General features: G+C 35.2%; 3 protein-coding genes and 1 long non-coding RNA gene across 9 annotated transcripts; 3 read left to right on the forward strand and 1 right to left on the reverse strand.

Annotated features, from left to right (window-relative positions):
- The first annotated feature begins 213 nt into the window (after positions 1–213).
- Positions 214–3,363, forward strand: LOC121785462 (ankyrin repeat domain-containing protein EMB506, chloroplastic-like). 2 transcript variants are annotated; one of them, XM_042183905.1, is made up of 5 exons: positions 214–312; positions 1,280–1,989; positions 2,349–2,447; positions 2,523–2,621; positions 2,847–3,363. In XM_042183905.1, exons 2-5 carry the CDS (start codon positions 1,321–1,323, stop codon positions 2,934–2,936), a joined length of 957 nt encoding a protein of 318 aa, XP_042039839.1. In that variant the 5' UTR covers positions 214–312; positions 1,280–1,320; the 3' UTR covers positions 2,937–3,363. The 2 variants fall into 2 exon arrangements, with proteins under 2 accessions (XP_042039839.1, XP_042039838.1); XM_042183904.1 differs by lacking the exon at positions 214–312 and having other exon boundaries at positions 1,168–1,989.
- Positions 3,364–8,637: 5,274 nt separating this feature from the next.
- On the reverse strand, positions 8,638–9,273 carry LOC121783997 (calmodulin-like protein 7). The gene has a single exon (XM_042182178.1). It carries the CDS (start codon positions 9,181–9,183, stop codon positions 8,719–8,721), a length of 465 nt encoding a protein of 154 aa, XP_042038112.1. The 5' UTR covers positions 9,184–9,273; the 3' UTR covers positions 8,638–8,718.
- A 477-nt stretch (positions 9,274–9,750) lies between these two features.
- On the forward strand, positions 9,751–10,674 carry LOC121784038. Its single transcript, XR_006046699.1, has 2 exons — positions 9,751–10,002; positions 10,110–10,674. It is a non-coding gene; the product is annotated as an uncharacterized LOC121784038 (long non-coding RNA).
- A 4,033-nt stretch (positions 10,675–14,707) lies between these two features.
- Positions 14,708–19,434, forward strand: LOC121784544 (transcription factor bHLH90-like). 5 transcript variants are annotated; one of them, XM_042182703.1, is made up of 12 exons: positions 14,708–15,187; positions 15,258–15,431; positions 15,507–15,573; positions 15,809–15,877; positions 15,958–16,434; positions 16,520–16,717; positions 16,804–16,980; positions 17,073–18,080; positions 18,342–18,546; positions 18,717–18,818; positions 19,001–19,058; positions 19,165–19,434. In XM_042182703.1, exons 1-8 carry the CDS (start codon positions 15,003–15,005, stop codon positions 17,133–17,135), a joined length of 1,410 nt encoding a protein of 469 aa, XP_042038637.1. In that variant the 5' UTR covers positions 14,708–15,002; the 3' UTR covers positions 17,136–18,080; positions 18,342–18,546; positions 18,717–18,818; positions 19,001–19,058; positions 19,165–19,434. The 5 variants fall into 5 exon arrangements, with proteins under 5 accessions (XP_042038637.1, XP_042038634.1, XP_042038635.1 ...); XM_042182700.1 differs by having other exon boundaries at positions 19,001–19,434; XM_042182701.1 differs by having other exon boundaries at positions 17,073–17,201; positions 19,001–19,434.
- Positions 19,435–27,702: the final 8,268 nt, after the last annotated feature.

The raw sequence follows: 27,702 nt of genomic DNA on the forward strand, positions 1-27,702 counted from the left end.
CGTGGAAATGTACGCCGGGACATCCGCACCACTGCTAAGCTCTTAAGCAAGGTTTTTTAGAGCCAAAAGAAAGTTTTTTTAAGGAGAAAAATAAAAAGAAAAATTAATTTTGTCGACATAATTAACCTACAAGAACAAGTGTCTATATAATAAACCAGTTGCAGTGAAACAAATTCAACCTCTTCATATTTCTTATCTCTAAATCATCTGTGTGTTTATTGTGGAAACACTAATCATTTTAAATTTTGCAGATATTGCAGGTGCACTGATTGGAATGAGAGAAAAGCAATAGAAACTGGTTTGTCGTTTGTGGTGAATCTTCTATGATCTATTCTTGATTTTGTATTCCCTTTCTACAGTTTTACTATGTTTTTATTTTGAGTAGTTTCTTTATGATTTGATCCTATTTAGAACATGTATGCCCATAAAACAATAAGAAAGAGATTAGCAATTGTCTTGCAGAAATCATATGCACTTTGCCAGAAATCTCTGCACGCAGCTTAAAACCAATTCATATAAGAAATAGTCATGCATATGAAGTTGCATCAAGACAGAAATAAGAGAATTCATAAGAGGATTAGAATAGGAGAGTGAGAGCTGCACAATTTTTTGCAGGCATCATTCTTGGCATCCAAGAGAAAAGCAACTGTCAGCACACTCTCTTACAACCAACAGTCCATAGAACAAAAAAACCATGATTTATACAATGGCTAAAATAATTTTCTTCTATCGATGGTGAAGTTTTGAGGGAGGCAGAAGCAATGTTTTTTTATATCTCTCTAGTTTACTGTGAATTTTCAGGCACTATTCATTTTAGAAATTGCGGATATAGCAGTTGAAGGAACTTAAAAGAGTTGTTCTTCTTAAACTTTCTTTCTTCTGTTTTCTTTTCGGTTTAGTTTGCAATCATTATCTACTAATATTTAAAAGATTATATGAGTATTGGTGTGATTTAGTATTGGAGTATCTAACAGTCAGTCATTTTTTTGAAAACTTAAGGTCTGTCATGACTCCAACTATTACTTAATTCAATGATGCAGCCGCCTGCAACATAATGCAAACATAAGAAGAAAATAGTAATGCCCAGAGTCCTGTAGATTATTACGTATATTTGTAGTCTTATAAAAATTTGAAACAATATTCATAAAATAAAAATTAATTTTATTTTTATATAATAATTCTAAAATTTAGTGTTATTAATAATAAATCACTATATATTCATTCAATTAATAAAAATGTATTGTTGTTATACATAATAATCACATCCCCTCTCCACCAGGCTCTCTCTCCTTACACACACACACCCACACCTACACTGCCATGTCGTCCTCAGCAATTTGGACATCAACAGTTCAGCAAAATCCCCAAAACCTTCCTCTACTATTCCCTCTCCTTCCAGTCTCTCCCCTTTCTCAATCTCGCACCATCCAATTTCACAGACCAACCCACAATCACGCGCTCAAGCATCTCCACTCCTCTTTCCAACCTCTCTACGACGACGAACCTGCCATCGGTGACTGCCTCGTCTACGAAGAGGGCATTTTCCACGACACGATTATCGAAACCACCACCAATTCTAGGCGCTCCGCCACTACATCGACTGCCAATAAAGACGCGGATGTCGCCGCGGAAAACCTAATTCCGGACGAGTGGCTGGACGTCCAGAAGGAATTGAACATCACAAAGAAGGGGCGGCGGAAGATGGCGCAGGAATTGGAGTACGGCACGCGGGTGATGAAGCGGAGGCAGGCTCTTATGCCTCTGGATTCGGAGGGGCAGGATAAAATTGAGCAAGCGAGGCTGGATAAATTTGAGAAAATTAAGCAGGAGAAGATAAAGCAGCTGAGCCCCGTGCTGCTTGATAATCCCAAGAAGGAGTATTTTAGGGAGATTGGTTTGACTGCAATTCACAAAGCAATACTTGCCAAGAAGCAGGCTATATTTAACTTCCTTTTAAGGGAATCAGCAAATCCATTTGTTCGTGACAATGTAAGTTAAAACCTCTTGTTGTTAGGATCATATACTGTGATTAAGAAGATCTTCCTCTGTCATGTTATTGCTTATTGTTCATTGTATGCCCTGCCTCTGCCTCTGGATAAACATGATAATTGGAACACGATAAACATAATTAACTTATTCATTATCATGACAACATTTGGCAATAGGAACCAACTACAGTATCAATTCGCTAGCTTCACCATGGAGTCCAGCAGCTTTTTTGTTTATCATTTTTCGGTTCCAAGTATTTGTATTTTTTAACATGTTATCTCCTTGTTTTTACCAATGTTACAGCTGTGAAGAACTATTGGCTTTAGCTTTGTTTCTGAGTTATTTTTCTGCTACAACAGGAGGGAGCTACCTTATTGCACTATGCTGTCTTCGCAGCTTCTAGTCAGATGATAAAGATCTTGTTATTGTACAATGTTGACATAAATCTTCAAGATAATGTAAGCTACCTATTTTGACTCAATTTTATGTGGTACCCTGAGTTTAATTTTTTCTTTTTCTCATATTACTAACAGGATGGATGGACACCATTGCATTTAGCAGTGCAATCCTGTAGGACAGATATACTGAGGCTTTTGCTGCTCAAGGGCGCTGATAAATCTCTAAAGAACAAGGTAAGATCTTGGAAGGAAATGATAAATAGATTATTGGTATTCTTTGTGCTTCAGAGATTAGTCTTAAAATTTCAAAGCTACTCTCTCATAGTAGTCATCTTATGAGAAATGGCACGAGGTGCTTATTTTTGTCATCGGCTGTGAAATACACTTCATTTTTATAAATGTTATACGTTCAGCTCTTTACGCATCTTATTTTTCTTCACCAATTCTGTTCTTGCTCAGGATGGATTAACTGCTCTAGATCTGTGCCTCTACTCTGGTAGAGATGCAAGAACTTACGAACTCATCAAGCTCCTCAAACGCATTTACTAGTCTCCAGCCGGTCAACAAATCATCCATCCGACTACTTTTCCTGCAACCATGGCTCGGATGGCTGGCTGGTGGTATTTGTCTAATCATGACCGTCCCCAGAACTTTCGAGCTTATAATTTAGCTGCATCATTTAAACGGGACAGCTGCTTAAAGTCGGAGCAAGGCCCGCACAGGCATCTTTCCTCGCCATGCTATGATGCAGCTGGTACACAGCTCATGAAGGAAAATGCTGTACTCAACCATCTCATTGCCACAAATTTGAGAATGATATGGCTGGATTTAGAGTTCTTTATCATCTCTTGTACTAATTTTATGTTCAGAAAACGAATTGATAAGAAAAACTTTCTTGCATAAAGTTAAATTAAATCATGTAATATTAAACTAGATTTGTATCCTTTACGAGATATGTTAAGCAACTGTTATATTCCTTCTTCTGCCATTAGTTTCATTTTTTTCTTTTTCATTCGTACGTTAATTAAAAAATGGGACATCAAGGAATATTTATAAAAAAATTTCTCACCAAGTAAACTATAAAACAAATCCATGAAGTGATATTTATTCTAAAAATATAATCTTTGAGCTTCTTTGAAAATAGAAGAAGATATTCGTTATAAAAACATCAAGGAATATTGAAAACAAATTATTTCTCACTAAGTAAATTACTCCCTCCGTCCCAGTTTAAGAGTAAGATTTAGTTATAGCACGAGTTTTAAGAAATTGGTGGAATGTGTTATAAATGAAGTGAGGTAGTGGTTGTTGGAGTGTGTAATAATCAATGTTTTAAAAACCGGACAGGCCGGTGAACAGGCGAGGCTACTGATTCACGGTTCAACCGGTCCGACCAGTTCAATTACTGGTCGAACTGTTTTACCTTGCAAATATAAAATTAAATATACTCTTACAAAATATATTAAATTTAGTGAGTAATAGATTATAATTAATAGTAACATATAACAAAAACATATATTAAACATTTTAAGTAAATTAAATATTAAGAGTATTTAAAATAAGTGAATGGTAAAATTTAAATAATTATTAAATACATAAATTTGTAATTAGTGTAACCAAAAAGTATATATTTTACATATATAAATAGATAAAATTCATATTATCTCAAAAAAATTTATGTGGTGAAATAATATTATAGACAATATATAAAACTAAACATGAATTTTTAGTTAATTTGGATAAATATATGCTATAATATTATTATTAGTTAATACATAAAATTAAACTTGAATTATTAGTAAGTTTGGAGTAATATTTAGTAAATATGGAGTAATAAACTATATTAATAATATATAATATTAAATCTTAGGTAAAATTATTCTTTCATATATAGATATATATATATATATTATACTAATAAAAATAAAATTTAGTGGCTGACAATTAAAATTAAATATATCACAACTAACAATCATTTAAAAGTATAAAACTAAACACAAATTATTAATTTGTGTGGACAAAAAATTATAGATTTAATGTATAACAATAATTAATGTTCAAAATATTTCATTCAAGATCATGTGGTGGAGTGGCAGAGATGTTGGTATCTTACCTAGAGGTCTGGGGTTCAATCCCCTCTAGTCTCGCATTTTAAACATAAAAACCGGTTCCCGGTTTCTGGTTCAACCGGTCTGACTGGCTGGTTCCGACGGTTCAAGGCGGCCTAACATACTAACGGTTTTTGGGGCAGAACCTAACCGGACCACGTGCCGGTTCGCGGTCTGACCGATCGAATCGACCAGTCCGGGCCGGTTTTTAAAACACTGGTAATAATTGAAGTGAGGTAGTAGAAAGTGAGACCCTTTTGACTTTTTTGTTTTAGGATTTTATTTTATTTTATTTTTATGAAAGTAATGACATTTGAGTGTAGATTTCATCAACAATGAGATTAAATTTTATGGCCAAATATAATAAATTCTAAATGAGACTCTTAAATTGGGAGGGACGAAAATGACAAAACAAGATTCTTAAACTGGAACGGATGGAGTATAAAACGAATTCATGAAGTGGCCTTTTTTCTAATAAAATATAATCTTTTAGATTATTGATCATTCTAAAATGTTCCACCCTCCAAAAGAAAACTTTTATACAGTAAATTACTAAATTTACAGCATGTTACTTATTTTAATTATAATGCTACATAGGATTCCATTAAGCTCCTCTGCCTATACAAGAGCCTCTAAGCCAGGTGTTTCTCATTGTATATATGTTATGGTAAACTATGCTTTGATTTTGTAGTGTGTTGTAAGCAATGTTTTAAAAACCGGATCGGCAAGCGAATCGGCGACGTTACTGGTTCACGGTTCAACCGGTCCAACCACCGGTCTAACCGTTTTACTGTTGCATATATATATAAAAATATATTAAATTTAGTAAATGATTTACAATTAATAATATGTCACAAAACATTAAACCTTATAGATAATTAGTGATTGTATAAATATAAATAATATTAAAATTTAGTAAATATATTCAGATATATATATTTAATATTAGTTAGTCTAGATAAAAAATTTAATATTTCATGTATTAAAATAGATAATGTTTATATTAATTTAAGAAAATTTATTTCGTAAAATAATAGTATATAATTAAATACGAATTAAATACTTATTAATTAGTTTAGATAAGATTATTCATTAATGTCAATAGCTAGGGTATATAAATTAAGTATGTAATATAAAAAATTTATTTATAGTAAATAATGAATCTTATATGGTACTAATAATAATATAGGTGGTAAGTAGAGCATCATTAAAATATAAAGGATGATAATTATATATTATAATTAACAATTATATTAAAGAATAATAAAATTAAAATAAATTATTAGTTTTTTAGATAAAATTAATGGTTAATGTATACAAATATTTAATGTTCAAATTGTTCAATGAGCCCATGTGGTGGAGTGGTAGAGGTCTTCTTAACTAGAAGAGAGGTCATGAGTTCAACTTCTATCAACAATAAATTTTTAAAAATTTTGAAAAAAAATAGAAAATCGGTTTCTGGTTCACGGTCCAACCGATATGACCGGCTGGTTCCACCGGTTCACGGCGGTTCAATGCAATGGTGGTTTAAAGGAGTGAACCGGATCGGACTACTTACCGGTTTGCGGTCCGACCGGTCGAACCGGCCGGTCCGGTCCGGTCCGGTTTTTAAAACATTGGTTGTAAGAGTTTGTTATGTGTGTGTGGGTATATATAGTGAGTGGTGAGTGACGTGTGGTGTAAATTTGTGGAGAGATGGAGGAATGGGGATTTATCCTTATCCACAAATTAATATTATCGGTGGTTTGGGGGATTTAGTTAATTTGTTGATGGATTATGACCAAGGCTTTTGTAGTATAGAGAGACTGCCTAAATTTTGGTGTGTGCTGTTTAATGGGGTCGCCTTAACTATTTCATTATGTGAATTGCTGAGTTTACAAAAAATTTGTGTGATTTTTTCTTATTTGAAACGTTAAATTGGACATTTATTAGTAGCATAAAAACAGAAAAATTTAATAGCATACTAATAGAGTACCGTTTTGATGCATAACGGTACAATTATTAGTACTCCTTAGTTAGTACTCCATCCGTCCCATGCTACTCGCACTTTTCATTTTAGGCCGTAAATTTGGGATTGATTTTTTTGTGTAATTAAAAAAGAATTTTAGGTGTAATGAGACATCACTTAATAAAAGAGCTCTTAACTTAAACTAACATATTAATTAAATGCATTAATTCTAACTTAAATTATAAATAGTGTAAGGACTTTGTGACGAGCCGAAAAGCAAACGTGCGAGTAGCACGGGACAGAGGGAGTATAATTCAAGGGTTAATCTTATAAATAAGAATGACTATATTTATAAATAAAAGTAATACGGAGTATTATAATTAAAATTGAAGGTTTTTTTACAAAAATTTAGTACCGCATTCAGGAGTCATCCACTTGACGATGCTGACGATTTTGCAAGGCTTTGACAAATGACAACCATATATTATAGAAACAAAATTGAAACAAAATTCAATATGGCTTGTTTGAGTATATATTAGTCCTTATCTATTTGGTATTTTTGATTTGTTGGTTTGTTATTTATTACTCCTTTATTAGTTTGTGAAGGTTTTTTTGTTTTGTAATATAATAATCATTAAACAGTAAATACATTGAAATTTAGATTACCTGCGGCGAAGTTCTTAATTTTAGAAAGAGGCGCCTAATTAAGACCTCGGCTTATAATAATTAAACTAGAAAGTCAAAATGTCCGATGGCTAAAAGCCTCAGATTAACACTTGGTAGCTAAATACATTAAAATAATTAATTCATGAGCCTAACGAAATTCGGGAAAAAATAATTGGTTGAGAAACACTATCGTAGTCCATAGATCATAGAACATAAAATTTCAACTTGATCAGTTGATATTGTCCCATTATAGCTTAATTCTATTGATATACTGTAATTAACATTCAAAGATTGTTTAAATAATTATCTTATAAATTATGCATGCACAATTAAACTATTAGATTCATCTTGTATAAGTCCAGCGGCGGTGACATGTTCTTCCCCAAAATTTTTTGGCTATTTTAGTATCTTAACAAATATAGATAAATAATTCTTTTGAATCATTTGGCATTCGTCTTTCAGCATCCATTATGCAAAATTTAAGTAACATAATTTCTATTTCTTCAAGTGATCAAAAGAGCCTAGACCTTTGTAGATTAAGTACAGAATGCCCATTAATATTGGGTCAGTTTCTTTTGAATTTATAAAATGGATGCAACCCTCTATTATCTTGTAAAAAAAATATACTGAGATTTCATATTGCATTCTCATCGCTAAAATTTAAAACAAACTACAATAGGCAAAAGTTCCCAATTAAAATAATGAACTTATAATAAAAAAATTCGAACTAATTCTTAGATTGTGGTTGTTTATTTAGTTATTTTTGGTTAACAATTGTTAATATAATTACTCCATATATATAATCAATTCGCTTAAACTAAGAACCCCAAGCATCACAATCAATCATTCTGTAATTAACATACTAGGAAATTACAAGCTAGTACATCGCAATCATGAATCCAAATAGTACTCCACATGTTTTGAGTCCATTTATCGACAAACCTTTAAACAAATACTTCATCCGTCCCCGAATAAGAGTCACTAATTTCCATTTTAGCGTTCCCCATTAAGAGTCACTCTTCATTTTTACCATAAATGGTAGTAAACCCAACATTCCACTAACTCACTCCATTCACATTTTATTATAAAACCAATATAAAAATATGGGTCCCACATTTCACTAACTTTTCAACCAACTTTTCTCTACATTTCTTAAAACTCGTGCCCGGTCAAAGAGGGACTCCTATTAGAGGACGGAGGGAGTAAAACTGTATACCAACCTTTAGTATGTGGTGGGAAGCTGCTGAGTAGTGCTGGCACGTATTCAATGACAAATTAATCACCTAATTTAATGGTGTAAATTATGGAAAATGTTCATGGGGAATCCATACCCACCAAATTGAGACACATTCTTGATTTTAGATATGCTCCAATTTTCCCTAAAAAATAGACCTAATAAAGGGTTACATGTACACGCGACTCTGATTCTAAAAGAGAAGGAGGTAGATATATGCCAGATAAATTCCATTCAAATATATATGATATATTAGTCCCAAAACAACTACAATATTAATAATATAGTATAATATACTTAAAAAGAAAATACTAGTAGTAAAATTTAAAAAAAAAATTGGTTTGGTTTTTGCATGTTAATGAAGGAAGGAGAAGAAATTTAACTAGTCAAAGCGGCAAAGCCTCCGCCCTTCATCATCTGGCGGAACTCATCATAGTTAACCCTGCCGTCGCCGTCCACGTCGACCTTCATGATCATCTGCTTGCAATCTTCAATAGTGCGGCCCTGCTTGAGCCCGAGCGACGACAGCACGGCGCGGAGCTCCTCCACGGTGATGAATCCGTCGCCGTTTTGATCAAAGACGTTGAATGCCTCGCGCATGTCCTCGTCCTCGTCCCCTCGGCCCTCGTCCTCCATGATCGCGGCGTAGAGCTCTCCGAATTCATCCACGTCGAGGCAGCCGTCGCCGTTGGCGTCGATCTTGTCGATCATCTGCGACAGCTCCTTCTCCGGGATGTGGATCCCCAGCTTCTCCATCGACTCGCTCAGCTCCTTCCGGCTAATCGTGCCGTCGTTGTTGCGGTCGAACATGCTGAACACGCGCCGCAGCTCCGCCGCATCCATTGATCAGATGGGATGGGATGGGATGTGTGCGTGTGGATGGTTTTTTGATGGTGATCGAATTAAAAGGGATGGAATTGGGGATTTTTTATAATTAGGTTATGGTTTTTTTGTGAGGAAGATGTGATGGGAGAATGATAAAAAATTTTGAAGCGGAAAATGCGTTGGAATTTATCGTAGGAAATTGATTTTCACGAAAAATGTGTATGGTGAGGAAAAAATGTGATGAATTTGCGGCCAACCCCAAAAAAATTGTATACAAATTAAAATTCTTGTCCCGTTAACCAATATGCCTAACAAAGGCTATATATATATATAATAGAGTGAAATTTATTGGTATTGTTGAATTCAAATCTAATATAGTGTATAGCAAACTATTGAGGGCATTATTTAAATTAAATTTCATGAACTCAAATACTAATGTTATATAGCAAGTTCTTGAGTGCATTATTATGAATTAAATTTATTGATATGTCATGAATTCAAATCTAATGTTATATACTACTCCTACTCCTAATCTAATGTTCTCATTGGGTGGATTTGTTTTTGGGCTTTTTTTTCGTTTCTGTATTCCTCTCGAGTGTGGTTTTATGTTTTGGGTTTTTCTGATGTGTTGTTTAAAGAAGAGTGAATGGCGTGCGCTATTTGGAGAAAGTTACAAACAGAATTTATGCATTTGTAGTGAAAATGAATAGATCCACAACAATTATTTTATTTCTTTTCAAATGCCAATAAATAAATATTACTTAGTATAGTACTACTAGTATTTAGTTAGAAAAACAAATAATTTCTTTTTTGGGATCGGAATCGGAACAAATAATAGTAAATTCTCAATTAATTTCTTTTTTTGCTCCTTATTTTGTTAAATTAGATGGACAATTAATCGCTTCTTCATCTCCGATTTATTCTTCGTATTCTTTTGTGTGCAGGATGAATAAAAAGAGAAAACCGCGGCAAAAAGAAGATCATCGCGGATCCGGATCCGATGGGGTTTAATAATTCCCAGCGTGATGGAGTTGATTCGTGAGATACAGAATGAATACAAGTTGCCGAGAAAGTGGTACCATAGATTCAACCAAGCTTCGATCTGAAGAACCATCCAATGCTGAAACTCACGGTAAGGATTCCGGATTATCTAGATCGATTAAGAGTTTCGCATCCTTGGTCGGGTTTTTGTTCGACGTGAATGGCCAGTGGTGTGATGATTATATTGAGGAGATCATTCAATTAGCGATTCTCAAGCTTCGGTGGATTAATAAGGATCAGATCCCAACCCAATCGTCGTCAACGTTTTGAAAACAGGGGTGCAGCGGTTTTTAATTCTTTCTTATTGTTTCTCAAATTTGCAAAATTGATTTAGTCAAAAAAATAAATCTGAAGGCTATCAATATGAATTGATCTATTTGTATTTATTGGGGGATTTTAGCCTGGATGAATTGTCATCTTTTTGGTAATGGTGTATTCCTCTTTTTAATGTGAATTGAGTTTGTCAAATTTTTCTTCTTATTTTTTAAGGTTAGTTGTTAGCCTTGATTCTCTATTAATTTATGATGGTATTGATCTGTGATGGGGAGGGTTTGCTTTGATTTTTAATCCATGTTGTTTTCGATTTACAATGACAAAAGTAAAATTTAATTGAATTCTCGACGAATTTAAACAATATTTCTTTACTTCTAGGTGGCGTTCGGTTGCCATGACTAATATCATGAGACTATCCATCTAGGATTAAGTTGTGGGATTATTTTAGTTGGGGGAGACTATGACTAATTATCATGAGACTATCCATCTAGGATTAAGTTGAAGGGTTCGATCTTATGAACCAAACATGATACATATTTAATCATGAGATTTAATCTTGTCAACCGAACACCCCCTAAAGTACTAATGGAAAAGAGAGTACTTATTTTCACGTTGTGAGAAGAAATAGCAGATCGAAAATGAAATAAATTTCGTCTTTCAAGATCAAACAAAAAGCGATATGCAACTCAAGACCTAATTACTGTATTAGAGTATTATTTTTGTTGTATTAGGCCATCCACAACGCTGTTCCTATACCGTTCCTATACCGTTCCTTAAACCACTATTTGAGGGCCCCACTGTACTTTTTTACTCCATTCCTTAACTAAGGAACGGAACCTGCAACCCTTCGTTCCTTAACCGTTCCTTAACCGTTCCTTAAATTACTATTCATTCAATTTCATTTTTTTTATTTCCAACCCAATTCAATTTAAATAAACACACTTTAATAAAAAACAAACACACTTTATTAAAAAACACACAACATTAAAAAAAAATCAACTTAAACTTAAAAAAAATAAAAAAAAGCACACAATTAAAATCCTAAAAACATAAAAAACACAAAATAAAAAACACACAATTAAACGTGGGAAAATAAAAAAACTACTCCGCCGGCGAATCATCCTCCGGAGGCGGTCGAGGTTGGGGGGAGTCGGAAGGCCAAGTTGTGATGCCATATACACAATTCCGTTCCACCAGGCCGTGAATTGGGCGTACGAGAAGCGGGAAGTGTCCGCCATTGTGGGGGTCATGTACGCCACCATAAGTGTGTCCGAGCCTCCCCGTGAGCCCGATCCCGAGGCCGACTGACTTGATTCGCCTAGGCCCTTCCTCGCTCTAGCCGTCTTCGCCGCCTTCGTCCCTTGCGGCCGACGGCGCCCATGGCTGGATCCCCCGTATTCGTCGGGCGTTGGATCCCCCGTACCCCCAAACACCTGCGGTGTACCCTCGCTGGCCTCACCGGTGTCACCAGACGAGTAGTGGCCGCTCGCCGTGTGCTTCGTGCGCTTTGAGGTTGAGCCCGAGCTCGAGCAGACACCGCCGGCCCACCTTTCCTCGTCCTTGACGAGCTGCCAAATATCAACATATTTGAACTGTAGACCGGTGTCCTGGTAGAAGACGCGCAAAGCAGCCCTCAGAATGTCGGCGCCCGAAGCTCCGCTTTGGTAGTTCGCCGCTTCGGCCGAGTAGATGCCGCAAAATTTTTTGACCTGTGCGTCGACTCGGCCAAAGTGAGCACGGAGCATTGTATATTTGCGCTTCCGGGCCCCTTTCGGCTTAGTCTGGTGGTAGACATCACGGACCTTTTCCCAGAAGCACTTGGCGGCTTGTTGGTTCCCGACGATGGGATCGTACGAGACGGTGAGCCAGGCGGTGTACACCGCCTTAGTTTCTTCGTTGTTGAACGGATGCCGGCCCAGATCCTCCAGTTCCTCCTCCTCATCCTCCTCGGGTGCCTCAGACGCAGCCCTAGAGCTTCCACCGCCTCGGCTTCCTCCCTGGGTGGGTTCTACGGGGATATCCTCCCGAATCTGGGACAAACCCTGAGAAAGCCGCGAGCCGGGTGGTCGAGTGTAGGCATCCACATCGAAAGTGGGTGGTTGGTACCCACCCGGCGTCGCCGACCCCTGGGTGCCCGGCGTCGACGACCCGGAACACCTAGTGTGTTGTACATGGTCTCCCAATCGCCGAACGCGTTGAGATCCCACCCACCGGAGCCGCCACCGCCGTAATTCCCGTCGCCGGACATTTTGTGAAGGAGATTGAAATAGAAAATTGGAGAGGAATTGATGTTGGTTTAGGAAGAGTAGATGTGTAGTTGTGTGTGAAATGTAATAAATTAGGTGTATTTATAGAATAAGAAAATAAAAATAAAAATTAAAAAAATTAAAAAAAAGTTAAAAAAAGGTAATATGACCGTTTTAAAAAAAAAATTTATAAAAATATATATTTTTTTTAAAAAAATTAATTATTGCGTCATCGCTGACGTGTCCCACTCGCGGGCCGGCGAGTGGGAAGCACGCACGAAGCGGGGAGCGCCACGTCGCCTGAGCGCGTGACGGCACAAGCCGTGCCGCGTTCCGTGCCGTCGGCACGCGGAACGGAATGGGAGCGGAACGGTGCGCCGCAACGCGTTCCGCGGCGAAACCGTTCCGGCGGAACGGCACGCGGAACGCCGGCGGCACGCGTTGCGGGTGCCCTTAAACCGGTCTACAGTTTTGAATGTACTAAAGAACAGCATAAAGGTACAATACAAGAGAGTAAGTACTGTACCTCCAGAAAAGCCATAGTACACACCCCAAGATATACAAATATTCTGTCTAACAATATCCCCACGCCATTCAAATAAATATTTATAGAGAGAGTTTGGATTTAAAACAATCAAATTTCATATTAAAACAAAGCCTAATTTATAAGTATATCTTTTTAAATTTTACTTTTATAATTAGAATACCAATTTTGGTAGTTGCAGAAAATTTATATAATGAATTCAATTCAATTTTAATATTTTAGAATCGTTAATGCTACCATGCCATATAGTGACAACCCTCAAATCTCTCAAGAAAATTCATTTTAATATAACTATGTTTTAAATTTATTTTTCATAAATCATATACTGTCAAATGAGGATAATTTTGTCAGAATAATAAAAATTTACTTGTATCCATTTTTATGCCAAAGACGAGTGTGTTTTCAAATTTGTGACGATGAAAATGATACTTGTCATATTACAACAATTCCTGTGATGTTGTATTCGTGTATACATTTAAATTGTAGTTTTACTCTAGTCGTATTCTACATATACTACTATAATAAGTGGTTGATCAAGAATTCTTGACAAATAATTGAAGTGACTTAGAGTCTCGAATCACCATTGGAAAGTAAGCAAAGACCAAAATTTACGATATACTATCGTTTTCCCCCCCTTTTTTCTCTCATTATTATGTTTTCTCAATTAATGTCTTGTGCTTAGGGCTGGGGAAAAATACCGAAATACCGGCCTTATCGTACCGAAAAAATATCGAAAATACCGAATTTTTGGTATACCGTGACTTTCGGTACGGTATGATACCTTACCGAAAAATTTTGGTAAGGTAACGGTATGGATTTTCAAATACCGCGGTATACCGCTCCATACCGAAATTCAGTATATATCGTAAATTAAGGTATATACCGTAAACTAAGGTATATACCACAAAAATATAAGCAAAATTATATATAAAATATATTTTATATATTTTTAAATTATAAAATCTATTGTGAAATATAAATATAATTATGAATAAATTATATTTAATTTATTTTTAAAATTATAAAATATAAATAATATTCTAAAAACTCTAATTTTCTATATTAATTGATGTTGAAAGTCAGGTATACCGAACTTCAGTAAGGTATACCGAAAATGAGGTACGGTATCGGTAAGGAAATTCGTCATACCGAAAATAAGGTATACCGAAGTTCGGTATACCGAAAACTTTGGTAAGGTAAATGTATGATTTTTTCGCATACCATATTTACGGTAAGGTATACGGTATGGTGGTTTCGGTAAGGTATACGGTTGCGTATTTACGGTAAGGTATACGGTATGGTGGTTTCGGTAAGGTATACCGTACCTACCCACCCCTACTTGTGCTTGTCTCTAGTATTTTTGAAGTTTTCATATGTATAATAAGCTATTGTGCTCAATTTAAGATATCTCTAGAATGTTTTTTGTTTTTCAGTTTTCATCTTTTAGTTTGCTGTTTGTTTTGGTCCCCCTTCCCAAAAATGGTCACGTTCAGTTATCAAGTGATCGTTTTGAAAACTTCTTGTGCCATTTTTCACCTCTTTTCCCACTTTTCGTCTCTACGATTTTAGCTATCATCATCAACGCAGAGAGAATCAGATTCGATTTTTGTTGTGATGAAGTAGAGAGAGAGAGAGAGAGAGAGAGAGAGAGAGAGAGAGAGAGGAGTACACTGGCGATTTGTAAAGTTGGTTATGCCTGTCGTCCAAAGCTTTAACCAGAGATCAATCATTGAATGCAAAGAGATACAACTATTATAAAGGCGCCCTTTCAATTTCTCATCAAGAAATTATCTGCTTGGAGAGAAATGCTTGAAATGGCAGCAAGTTTGGAGAAAGGAATTGAGTGGCTGAGGCCCCTCGTCAACAATCAGCCATGGGATTACTGTGTGATTTGGAAGCTGGGCGATGATCCCTCGAGGTTTGTACTTTCTGTTAATTATGTTGTACTCTGAGAGAATTCGCAATTTGATTTGCCTTTTTGTTTACAGATTTATTGAGTGGGGGGCGTGCTGTTGCAGTAGTGGAAGAAGTGGTGATGGGGTCAAAATTATGGGTGTTAATCTGATTGATGAATGCAAGGATAGTTTGATTAAGCACCCGATTACGAGTAATGCTTGCAGGAAGCTTGCTCACTTGCCCTCTGCCATTCCTCTGTATTCAGGGTAACTCATTTTTCACTGCTTTAATTCATCAATTTTGCTACTGAGTGTGTGTTTCTGAATGGTGTGATTCGGTAGGGTTCATGGAGATGTTGTAATGTCGAAACGGGCGAGGTGGACGACTGCTCGGAGCAACGACGATGATGTATGTTCCTAGCAATATTCTCTAAAACTTATAGTTCAATCATCTAATTAAATTCTGCAGTGCAATTGTGTTTTCTGTTGAAATAGGCTTTTAGGAATTAAACAAGCATTGAACAACGTTGACACTGCAAATTGAGTATGATTGAAATTTAGATTTGTGTTGTTTGGATACAAGCATCATCATCAATTTCTAGCCTTGATTGAGAGGTCCCTTTGTTGATATGAATGACTTGCAGGAATCAAATGGAACACAAGTCCTCATCCCGGTAACGTGGGGTTTAATCGAACTCTTTACCTCTAAGCATGTAAGGCTTTTGTTCCCATGGTGAAATCTCACATGGTGTTTTGATGAAACATTGAGGATGAATTTTGGTTCTGTTTTCAGGTACCAAGAGATCAGAAGACCATCGACTACATCTCTGCTCGTTTTAGAGGCACTCTCAAACAAGAAAGCGTGGAAAGTAGTTATCAATTAAACTTGCCCCCTTGGTTGCACTATCCAAATCTTGGTTGCCAAATGTCCCAACCAAAAAACTATTCTAGCTTTGAGGGATCGTCCACTTGTTCCAGTCTTTCGAACGAGCATCAGGTACTCCAACTAGGCCCTGATCATCGCACATTAAGTGAGATGTCGAAGGAGAAGTCAAGCAAGGGTAATGTCGAATTACCAAGATTGAGAAGGAGAAAGTGCGCAGATCTGGCATTGAGTAATAATGGCGATGAGAAAGTAGGCGCGAAAACTAGGCGGGTGATGGAAAGGGGACCTTTCTTGTCAAAGAATCTTATGACTGAGAGAAATCGGAGGAAGAGGATCAAAGATCGGGAGTATGCTCTTCGTGCACTAGTCCCAAACATCTCCAAGGTTTAATGAAAAATATCACACAGTTGCAATTTGGGAACCATATTTCCAGTTATGATTGAAATTGAAACTGTTTTCTTGCTTGCAGATGGATAAAGTTGGTACATTGGTTGATGCAGCTGATTACATAAAGGAGTTGGAGGTTTGTATCAGAAAATATAACCAAGAACTCAAAGCATTAGAAGAGGAAGACCGCAACGAGGTTAATGCCACAGCAGAATGTCCGTTGTTGGTGAGGGATTGTGCAGATAAGAAGGGTAGTGCAAGTGAAAACACCGCAATCCTGGTAAGGAAAACACATCAGGTCTTTGGAATCTAACCAAATTTTGTTTATAGTGAAGTTTGATGTTGAGTTTTTTGCACAATGCATAGGTGGGAGTTGAAGTGTTCCAACTCGGGGTGAAAGATTTCTTGGTGAAGGTTATAAGCAAGCAAAGGCAGGGTGCCTTTTCACGGTTGATTGATGCCATTGGTTGCCTAGGACTTGAGGTTGCAGATGTCAATGTCTCCACACTCCATGGCTTGGTGTCCAATGTTCTCACTGTGGAGGTATTTTCCTAAAACTCTCTCTCTCTCTCTCTCTCTCTCTCTCTCTCTCTCTCTCTCTCACTCTCATGTTGGCATCTGTTTTGTTATTGAAGGCTATGAGAGCAGACTTAGATCCAAATGCTTTGAAGCATTCATTGTTTGAGCTGGTTAAATAGAAATGCAACAACAGCTACAGATTTGCAGAAAAGGTGGAAGATGATTTTTTCTGCCATTTATACATGGTTGGATGATTCATCCTTTAACTACATAGAATCTACTTATTTTGCTACAAAAAGGTTGATTTCATCAAGATTGTAGACTACCATTTAGTTATGATTATGTTAGAAATTCAAGTTCAGTTTGAGTTGGAAGCTTCTTGTTAACTACTCCTACATTGATGGATCTCGAAATGCACAATTCATTTACTAGAATAAATACAAATTCACAAAATTTGGAGTTATAATCATCTTACAGATACTGCTACACAATTAGGGAAGATACAAATGAAAATCTGATACACCTTATGATTAACTAACTAGTGAACAATAGCTTTCTGCCTATCAACACTCGTCAATCTGGAGCTTGATTGCTTCACCTGGAAGACTGTATGCGTCGTTTGTTTGCAGTTGCGTATGTATCAAATACTTACTAGATTAGTTTCATGGCAATGAAGGTAACAATGTTTGTTTGTATCCCTTCTCTGCTTCAGCCCCAGCAGATGGATAGAAGACAATACAGAGCAAATAAAATGCTAGTACTACTGTGTTTCTCTCTCTATATATATATCAATTAATAAACCGAGTAACTACAGAAATCCTCAAACTATAATTGCGAATTAAAGCAAAGCACCCCTGCTCCTACCATCAGAAATCAATAGCAAATGAATAGATTAATGTAGAATCAGGTTAACAATATTTGAAGCCTTTGTGCTTGTGCTCGATCCTCGATCTGTAACAACAAGGCCCTCGCAATGGAATTGACCATTAATTCATTAAACCGCAGCCGATCCACAGGGAGAGGCGGTTTTCTTGCCGACCACTTCTTATTACTATCATCCATTCTCCACCAATCCAAACTAAACAAATAAATTACTACGAAACAATACCAATGAACCAGCAGAGGTGAGAGAATAGTTGATCGAAAAATCAACTATATCTTTGAATACTGATTTTTAGTTTAGCCTTTACAGTCAACAACATTTTCATTTCAACTCTAGCACCATTCTTCTGACCTGGTGGTTTTAATTTCTATTGTTATTCTGAAGGATATCATTTGATAGTAATTGAAATTATGTTTGAATACTTAAATACCCTTTGTCATTATTATAGTTACTTGAACACCTTTTCCAAGTGTATTCTTCATTATTTTTATCTTGATGATAGGATCTTGTTGTATGAGTGGGGTATCCGGCTACAACTTTCTAATTGCTTGTGGAGAGACCTATTTTTGAGACCATTTCCAGAGCATTGGTGTTCTTTGTAATATGGCAGAAAGTATGTGGCTGATTCAGGATGTGTTATTTATATGCCGAGACATTTTTTAAGGCTCTGTCCGTTATATTTGGGATAGTGTCCCTACATATCCGAGGTAATTAAACGATTAATTACAAGTTATCAAACTGCATCTAAATGCTCAATAACCTGCCACTTCTCTTTTTTCTCATTAATTACTTACTGGGTTCATAAGTCAAGATTCTGGCTCATTTTAAATTGCAATGTGTAAGTTGATATTCTGATAGCTTCTCCTTCCTGTTGCAGTGGCATTATAGGATTTCTGTTATGCTCAACTGTTGATTTTGTATTGATAAGTTGGATGGTGGTCTTGACTACAGAAGGGAGATTATATTTTACAACTGCGAGGTATCTTCTCATCCATTCTTTATCGAAGCTCCTAAATTTTCTTGCTGATTCCACCAGCATGGTGCACTAAGCTAATATAGAAAGCATAACTAGCTACAACGTTCTGTAATTTAGCCAGGCTTCTTCAAATATACTACTATTGTCCCTGTTTTTGATTCATCAAGCTATGTGTAATTTCTCAGACTATTTATCTGCCACTGAATTTGATACACGCACGTCCAGAGCAGAGCCATTATGAATGTAAGAGATCATTTTTATCCCAAATTTTCATGGTGCTGATTGCAATCTATACTCGCAAAGACACTCAGCTACGGTTTTGCTTATTTGCATTGCCATCTTTTGCAAGGACTAAGGAGGGAGGTAGAAGCTCTCCGGTGTTGATCAACCGTCTTCACAATTAGTATGTCTGTAGCTGGTTTTGTGCATATAATTAAACAGGGAGATGGTGCCTGAGTGAGGATGTATTATTCAATTTAGTACTATGAGGTTTGGATTTGGTTGTGGATGATTTGCTGCTTGCTATGGTGTATGTAGCATTCAATAAATTCATCATCTGGTAACCTGAATTGCTATTGGGATGGCCATACTTCTTTAATACGAGTATTAATTTTGTTTTGACTTATAGTACTATATGGCTTTCTAGATGTTGAGTTTGGCTTGTTTTACAACATTAGGGGATAGAATTCAAACTGCTCCAAAATTAATTAATATGTAAAGTATGAAATTGTTGAGAATGGTTTTTGAACGAGGTTTCATTAAGAAAAATTGTTTCCTATACTAGAATCATGAATATTTTCGATGTAGTGTAAAGAAAATGAAAAAGTCAGTACTTAAAAGAGATTTTAAAAAGTAACTTTAAATATAACAGAAAACAGATAGGTAATAGGAGAAGTGCGGCCCACATTAAAATCATATCCCAGGATTGTGGAATATGGCACGCTGCCTCCACACTCCCAACTTTTCATCTCTCTCTCTCTCTACATACAAATATACTAGTAGTATTTGCAAATCAACACAAAACTACTGTCTACTGCATGTTCGATTTCACAACTTTCAATCGCTACTTTTTATCCAATTTCCTAGTATCACTTCTCTTCATTCATTTATTTGTCAGACTCCATTAATTGATCTGCAATGAATTAGTATTTTTGCAGAGATTTTCTTCAGTGATAAAGCAGATGCAGGTGTGATACAAACAAATAATTTCTCAGTTAGGCTTAAAATAGAAAAACAAACTCTCTAAAAAGTAAAAAACTGCATGCATTATATTGCCACATTTTTGGAAAATATTGTGTACTGCATGCATGCATGTAGGATTGATTCTTTGAGCTCCATCCACTCGCGCTGACAACTTTCAATCGCCACTTTTTGGATCATTTTCTTGCTTTTGCAAAGCTTATCTTAATTCATTTCAAGATGTAAAAAACTCAAATAAACAGTTGGTAGTTAAGTACATTAAAAATAAAATAATTCATGCACGAGAGAAAATTATTGATTGAGAAACACTATCATCATCATGGTTGTTAATTGCGTGATTATTAGTACTATGTTGGTAATACTAATATTTATCACATTGTATATTTTGGATGTCATTGTTTTTTTGTTTGAAATACGAATTGGTATTTTGTTCATCTCAATCAATTAAACATGTTATCCACGCCAATTTAATTTGGGGATACCCTCTTAGCCACACACTCTCTCTACTAATTATGATACTTGACTGAGAAATGTATGAATATCTTATAACCATGTATACTTAATTAAATGTCATTGAAGCTAGCTATTGCTGAGAACAAATCCATAAACGAGTTCGAGTTCGATCAGTGATGGATTGACGATTGTTTATTTTAACAATAATTAGTTTACATTTTGTACTGTTCCTAACTAATAGAGTATATTCAATTTTCGTCAACCATGATAATATTATTATGGTTAGGGACATTTTCGTCAATTTGCACCACCTTCTCTCTCTGTGTCTCCATCACCTTTTCTCTCTCTCTGTCTCCACATCCTATTTTGCTTTTTTTCATTAAATTTTCAGTTATTGTGATATGTGCATTCACAGATACACTTCTACATATGCTTCTTCTTGGAGAACAAGTTTGTGAATTTCAGATTCTATTGAATTGCTTCCACATTACTAGTACTACTATTCTAATTCCATTTGCACTACTGCTACTGTAATAATAATCATAATCATAATCATAATCATAATAATAATAATAATAATAATAATAATAATAATAATAATAATAATAACATCAACTGAAGAATTAGGGCATGTTTGATATGGAGTAGTATTGCATAGAAAAAGAGAGGAGAAAATTAATGTTGCCAAATTTGACCAATACAATCGCATACATATCCGTAATTCGTGTTTATACGTAAAAGTTATGGAGGCTGGTTAGTTTTTTGCCTTTTTGATAAATCAGTTGGTAGGCCAGGGCAAAATGGATTGTCACAAACTGACAACATCAGAATATATTTTCATGTAATGTGGTTGTTTTGATTTCCAAGAATTTGGCTTATGTTGCACAGCTAAAAGGGTTGTGACAACTAAAACTTTTCTAATGTACTTATTGTCTAGTGATTATGGTTTAGACTGCAATCAGAAATTTAAAAGGTTGTTAATGGCGAGGCATGATTATTTTTACTTAACATTGCAACATTTAATTTAATCTCTCTACTCACAAAGCACAATAATTAAAATGAAGATGATTTAAGCTCTCTAAATCACCAACCATTTCATTTTACCTCTCTAGTCACAATCTATAGCTTTCTGATTATCTCAAAAGAGCTCTATGATTTTCAATTTAAGTTAAGAGATAAACTACTAGAATTCAATTTCATAATTTTTCCCTCATCAATCTAGGCTTTCCACATTATATGCACACATATATCATTTCACATTTTCAAAGTGGAAAAAAACCTCATTTATGATCTGAAATCTGCATCCACGACACATTCAAATTTGTCAATGACTTTTTTTTACTTTGTATTGGAAATTGTAAATAAAAAGGTTAAATTTTTTATTAAATCAATTTATGGCTCTTGAAGCTATTTATATAAGTATGTAATGTGCATCAATTCACTGCTATACATATATCCAGACATGCCTTGAATTTATTAAATTTGGTATGAAGCTATTTATTGTATAGGGTTATTAATTAAATAATTGATAGAGAAGATATTCTTAGAAAAAAAAGAAAGCACATTGTGTTATATGTAAAATAAATAGCAGGCAGCTGGCAGACTTTTGTGGTATTTACATTTTTAGCATAGAGATTATTCTCCATGAAGGGATTTGAGGGAGAAAAGTGAGAGATATAGTATAATTTATAAAATCCTAATTTATTCAAATGTTCTATAAATAGTAAATATTACACTGTCATATAACTTACCCTTCCTTAATAATATAATTTACTTTTCTTTTTTCAAATGTTCCAAATGATAATCCACCTTTATAATTGAATTGTTTTCGATCATTGTATTACTAGCTAGCCGCCGTCGCGCACTGAGCCAAGCCCAACCGGCCCCCATACCTTCACCCCAACCTATCCCTCTTAACGTGAACACGTTATTCGGGTATTTGCAGACTGCTCTCCACGCCGAAACCTCCAAGATGAATCCACAACAAAGTAGGCAGACTTGGATGATTGAAGCCCTTGAAGTGCAATTGGGCACAATGACCCTCCGCCTGCCACCGAAGGAGTAGTTTTCATCTACCGAACCCAAAATATGTAATTTTAATTTTTAGAAATTAAATTATGCAATTTTAACTTTAGGGATACAATTTTGAATTTTGTTGGTTTAAAATATTACATACAACGAAATTCAGAAATACGAGTTCTTAATTTTACATTAAAATTTCGATCTTGAATTTTTTTTGACTCGGGCGTATAGTAATTAAACTAAACGGTCAAAAAGTACGAGAAGTAAAACCTCAAAGAAACGTTGGATAGTTAAGTGAATATTACTATAACATAGTAAAGCTGTAGGAGTATATATAATAAACAATAAATAATAATAATAATAATAATAATAATAATAATAATAATAATAATAATAATAATAATAATAATAATAATAATAATAAAATGTCTGGTACAAAAGCTACTTTCTCTCTCTAAACTCACGATATATTAGTAGTACCACCTTCCTTCGGTTGAGAGTCAAAAATCAAAATACTGAAGAGAGTGCGGAGAGAAAAATTTGAGACTTGTTGCTTTGTCGTTCCAGAAGTCACGGTGAGAAAAACTTGCAGCTTCCTCCTTCTTCCTCATGCTATTTTTTCATGGTTTTTCTGTTGGATTTACGCGCCCGCGTGTGTGTGTATTTTACATAGCAGGTTTGGTTTGTTAGTGATGTTTGGATCTGTAAGTCTTCGTTTGTTTGGTCGTCGTGATTTTTGAAATGGAAAACTGTTATTGATTTTATTTTATGATTTTTATGCTGTGAACATGAGAGTATTTACGTGTGTGTGTGTGTGTGTATTTGTTGGTGATGTTTGGATCTATATATTTGCGTCGTGATTTTTGAAATGGAAGAGTGTTTTTTTTTTAATTTTATTTTATGATGTATATGCGTGTGAACATGAGAGTATTTACGTGCGTGTGTGTATATTTGTTGGTGATGAGTAAATTTTGGTTTGTTTGGTGATCATGATTTATGAAATGGAAGAGTGTTTATGATTTATATGTGTGGGGCGTATGCGGTGAAGATGAGAGTATTGATGTTTGGATGATGATGTGTATTTGTTGGTGATTTTTGATGGGAGTGGAATATGTGTCATGTGTAGGTTATCTGATGGATATCCCAGGAGGCCAGGTTGACAATCATTCCGTTGATGAGTCTGCCCCTTCCACTTTCACTTCCACTGCCGTTGATGGGTCTTCCTTTACCACTTCCGTTGATTGGTCTTCGGATTCTTCGGAGGAGCTTCAGTTTCAGATGGATGATTTGGTTCCTCAGCAGCCTCATCCTGATTTGGTTCCTCAGCAGCCTCAGCCTGATTTGGTTCCTCAGCAGCCTCAGCCTGATTTGGTTCTTCAGCAGCCTCAGCCTGATTTGGTTCCTCAGCAGCCTCAGCCTGATTTGGTTCTTCAGCCGCAGCAGCAGCAGCCTGATTTGGTTCTGGGCTCCGGTGGGTCTCCGGGAAGGCTCCCATCCATTCCTGAGGCAGATCTGAGCAGCATGAAGTTCCAATCTCCCTTGGCATCATCCACTGCTGCAACCGAACTCTCCATCATCATCCCGGCGGTAAAAGAAGTTGCAAGCTCATTTCTTACTGTGCTTATGACTTTGTATAACTTTCAGGGACCTACTAACTATACGCAATGCTCCTCCAACTTAAGCGACTATGCCGTCCGACATTTCTATCATCTTATAGTTCAAAATGGTCCTTCCTTTGGAATTTATCCACCACCGGCCCCTGCTGAAACTGCAACTGAAACTCAAACTGAAACTGCAACTGCAACTGAAACTCAAACTGGGGGAGTAGCTGTGGAAGCTGAAACTGGGGGAGAAGAAACTGGAATTGAGGATTATTCCTCTCCTTCCTAAAAATCCAACATCTGAATGCTGGATTAATCAACAAACTTGCTTGCTGGAACCCTACTAGTATGTGTTTTGTTATTGAACCTGTGGCTTTTGATTATTCCAAAACTATGTTTCTGTTTCTGTTTCTATTTTGAGGATCGATATTAATTAGGGTTTATGTCTAATGACTCTAATTGCCTATATATGCTTATGTTTTGGAGACACGCTACCTAGGGTTTATGCTTATGTAATGTGACTTCTTTAAAATCACTACTTATTTGGTTTATCTTCTCAAACCTTATTTTGGCTTTTAAATCAGTATTTAATTACTTTAGATAACATAAGATGTAGAGGGTACACCAAATCATTTCATCTTTCTAATTACTATTTTTTTCCATTAAATTTACAAATGGTGACAACATTTGTCGTGTTATGCTGAAATAAGTTTAAGGTAGAGAATGAATGAACTATGGTATGTATATCTATCCTAAAAACTAGAGCCACGACCACCAAGGAAACGTGTTTTCTGAAATTAGATGATATTTATTATGCTCTAATTTTTTAGCTATTGATAGCTTGATTTACAAAAAGTAGATCATTTTTATCTTTTAGGCTATAACTATATTTTTACATTGAACTTCCAAAAAAAATTGGATTCCAAGATTAATAAATTTATGGAACCATAAATTGGTTTAATGCAAAATTTAACCATTGTATTTATAATTTCCAATTCAAAGTAAAAAATCATTGACAAATTTGAATGTGCTTTGGATGCATATTTGCAATCATAAATTAGGTTTCTTTTTTCACTTTCATATTGTGAAGTGATGATATATAGGGTCTGTATAGTGTCCGCGCGTACATAATGCGTACGTGCAATGTGTGTGTTTGTACGAGAATTTTATGTGTTTGTATTGCATGTGTACTATGTTTATGCACTAAGTAGTGTGTGAATATATGTAATTTTGTATAACTATTTAGAATTTCAATTATCTATTTTGAATATGAAATTTAAATTGTACAATCGAGATAACGTGAAACTGTAATTTAATTCAGAATTTAAATATTTTTTTGATACCAAACACTAAATTTGAAACTTAAAGCTCCAATTCTAATTCTGCACCTTCAATTCTATGTACAAAAGGGAACCTCACTAAAATTATATACTACTAGAATATATTGTTTTGAAATAAATTTTTAAGCTATTGATTGCTTGATCTAGAAAGCTTGTATAAAATTTTAATCTATCATTGTACTACATTTGAGCGTTTTCATCCGAAAAGTGATTAAAAAAACCTTATTCCTGATTATATCTTTTATTAGGGGTGTCTGAAGATATTCTTTTTATTAGGAATTTGTGGTGCAAAACCCCTCAAAAGGTAGGGACTAATGATGTAGTTAACTCATTTTTTCCCAAACTCAATTGACTATATGAATTATTTTATAATTTATTTAGATTTAATATATACATGTATTAAGCAAAATACATTTCATTTCTAAAAAATGTTTATCACTTTGACGTTTTTACTGGGTACTATTCCCCTGTCCCATAAAAGTAATCTTTCTTTTTTTCATTTTGGACCCGTCCCACAAAAAAAGTCCCCGATTCTCTATTTTTGGCAAGTTTTTTCTTTCATGAGGTGAATCTCATTCTCCACTGATAATGTTCCAATTACTTTTTATTTCTACACCTCTCTTATTTTACCAATTTCACATTAAAATTTGTGTCATCACGAAAGTTTCTGATTTTATGGACGAAGGGAATACTTACGAGTAAATTTATAATTCAACGCATGAGGCAACATTTTTTTCGACAATATTGTTTCGTATATTTAATTAGTCACTTCAATTTGTATAGTGTAAAGATTGCAAAGGTTAATTAATATGAAAATTTACCTTGTATAATAAGTTAAAAATATAGCCTAAATGATGATTCCTCGACATATCTGCTATATAATATCAGTATCTGCCTTTGTCTTTTCTAATCTTATTCTCTGTAGTCTGCCTCCTATTTTGCTATGCCTATATACAAGGAAACAATGACTAACTATTCTTTCTCAATTGTTTCCTGTTTTAAGATATCCTCGAAAAATGGCTGTTTAGTTACGATATTATTCAAAATCACTCTTTTATATACCCCATTTCACTCAAGTTTTTAATTCAGATGACGCCTTCGCCTTTGATATATTGGTGTTAAAAATTCTACGTCATTTTCAAATATAAAATGACCAACAGTTTTCATTGAATTTTAAATTATACTTCCTCCGTTGCTAATAATGTCACAATTTGATTTGGAACAAGTTTTAAGAAATGTAATAAAGAGTGAGTTAAAAAGGTTAGTGACATGTGACTCCTGCCGTCCCACTATAAGTGAGATATTTCTTCTTCTTTTTTTGGCAAAAAAGCAATACTCTTTTCTCTTACTTTATCTTCTCTCTTATTTTTTCTCTCTATTTTTTACTCCTAAATACTTGTGCCCAAAAGAAATGTTTCACATGAAATAGGACTGAATGAGTATTAGTTTTATAATAAAATGTGAGTGTTAATAAGTTGATGGATGTGTGGTCCATCACTAAAAATGATAAAAGTGAGAGATTTTAGGGACAAACAAAAATGAAAATAAATAAAAATTGAGGAACAAATGAGTAACCTCTAGTCCATATGTTATGGTAAAAAAATGTTTTTATTTAGTCTTCCCTCTTATATGCTCAAATATACTATGTGTGGTTTAACTAAAGTAGTTAATCCATGATTTTAAATAGCAAAAGTTGAAATATAATGATCCATACTACTATAAAATTTCATATTTTTAGATATGGTATATGATGGAGGATGATAATGATATGTGTCTGCAGACACCTTTTAAGGAATGATTTAGTGTTTCTCGGCCTTTTAAAGTAAAACCCGAGTTTCACTCAATGATGGCTTGACATATCTTAACGATGAATGTATTCCGGGCATGAGTTCACTGAGTGCATCAAGTACTCAGCCCCTGCATATGTTTTCCCTATGTGCAGGTTGAGCGTGGACGGGGGACGGAGGATGTTGAGCATTGGACAGAGACAGTATTCAATAAATGATCCGGTTGCTATTGTGTCTTCATACATAATAGTAGCTAACTCTCAAATGCTTCCGCTATGCCAAGTTTAGGAATTTCTTTGATTTCCTTTGAATTGTCAAACTATGTCATTCACGTTATGTACCTTCGGGATTTGGAACCCTGTTGATAAATGAAATTTCGTATTTCGATCGATATGTCGTACTTCTTTGATTGTTTCCCTTTCTTCCCCGCTTCTTAATTCCCCCACTAGTCACGATTCCCCGTGCTTCCTATCCTTAGGAAGCG

Source organism: Salvia splendens, chromosome 21, assembly GCF_004379255.2.
Source record: "Salvia splendens isolate huo1 chromosome 21, SspV2, whole genome shotgun sequence".
Classification (NCBI taxonomy): domain Eukaryota; kingdom Viridiplantae; phylum Streptophyta; class Magnoliopsida; order Lamiales; family Lamiaceae; genus Salvia; species Salvia splendens.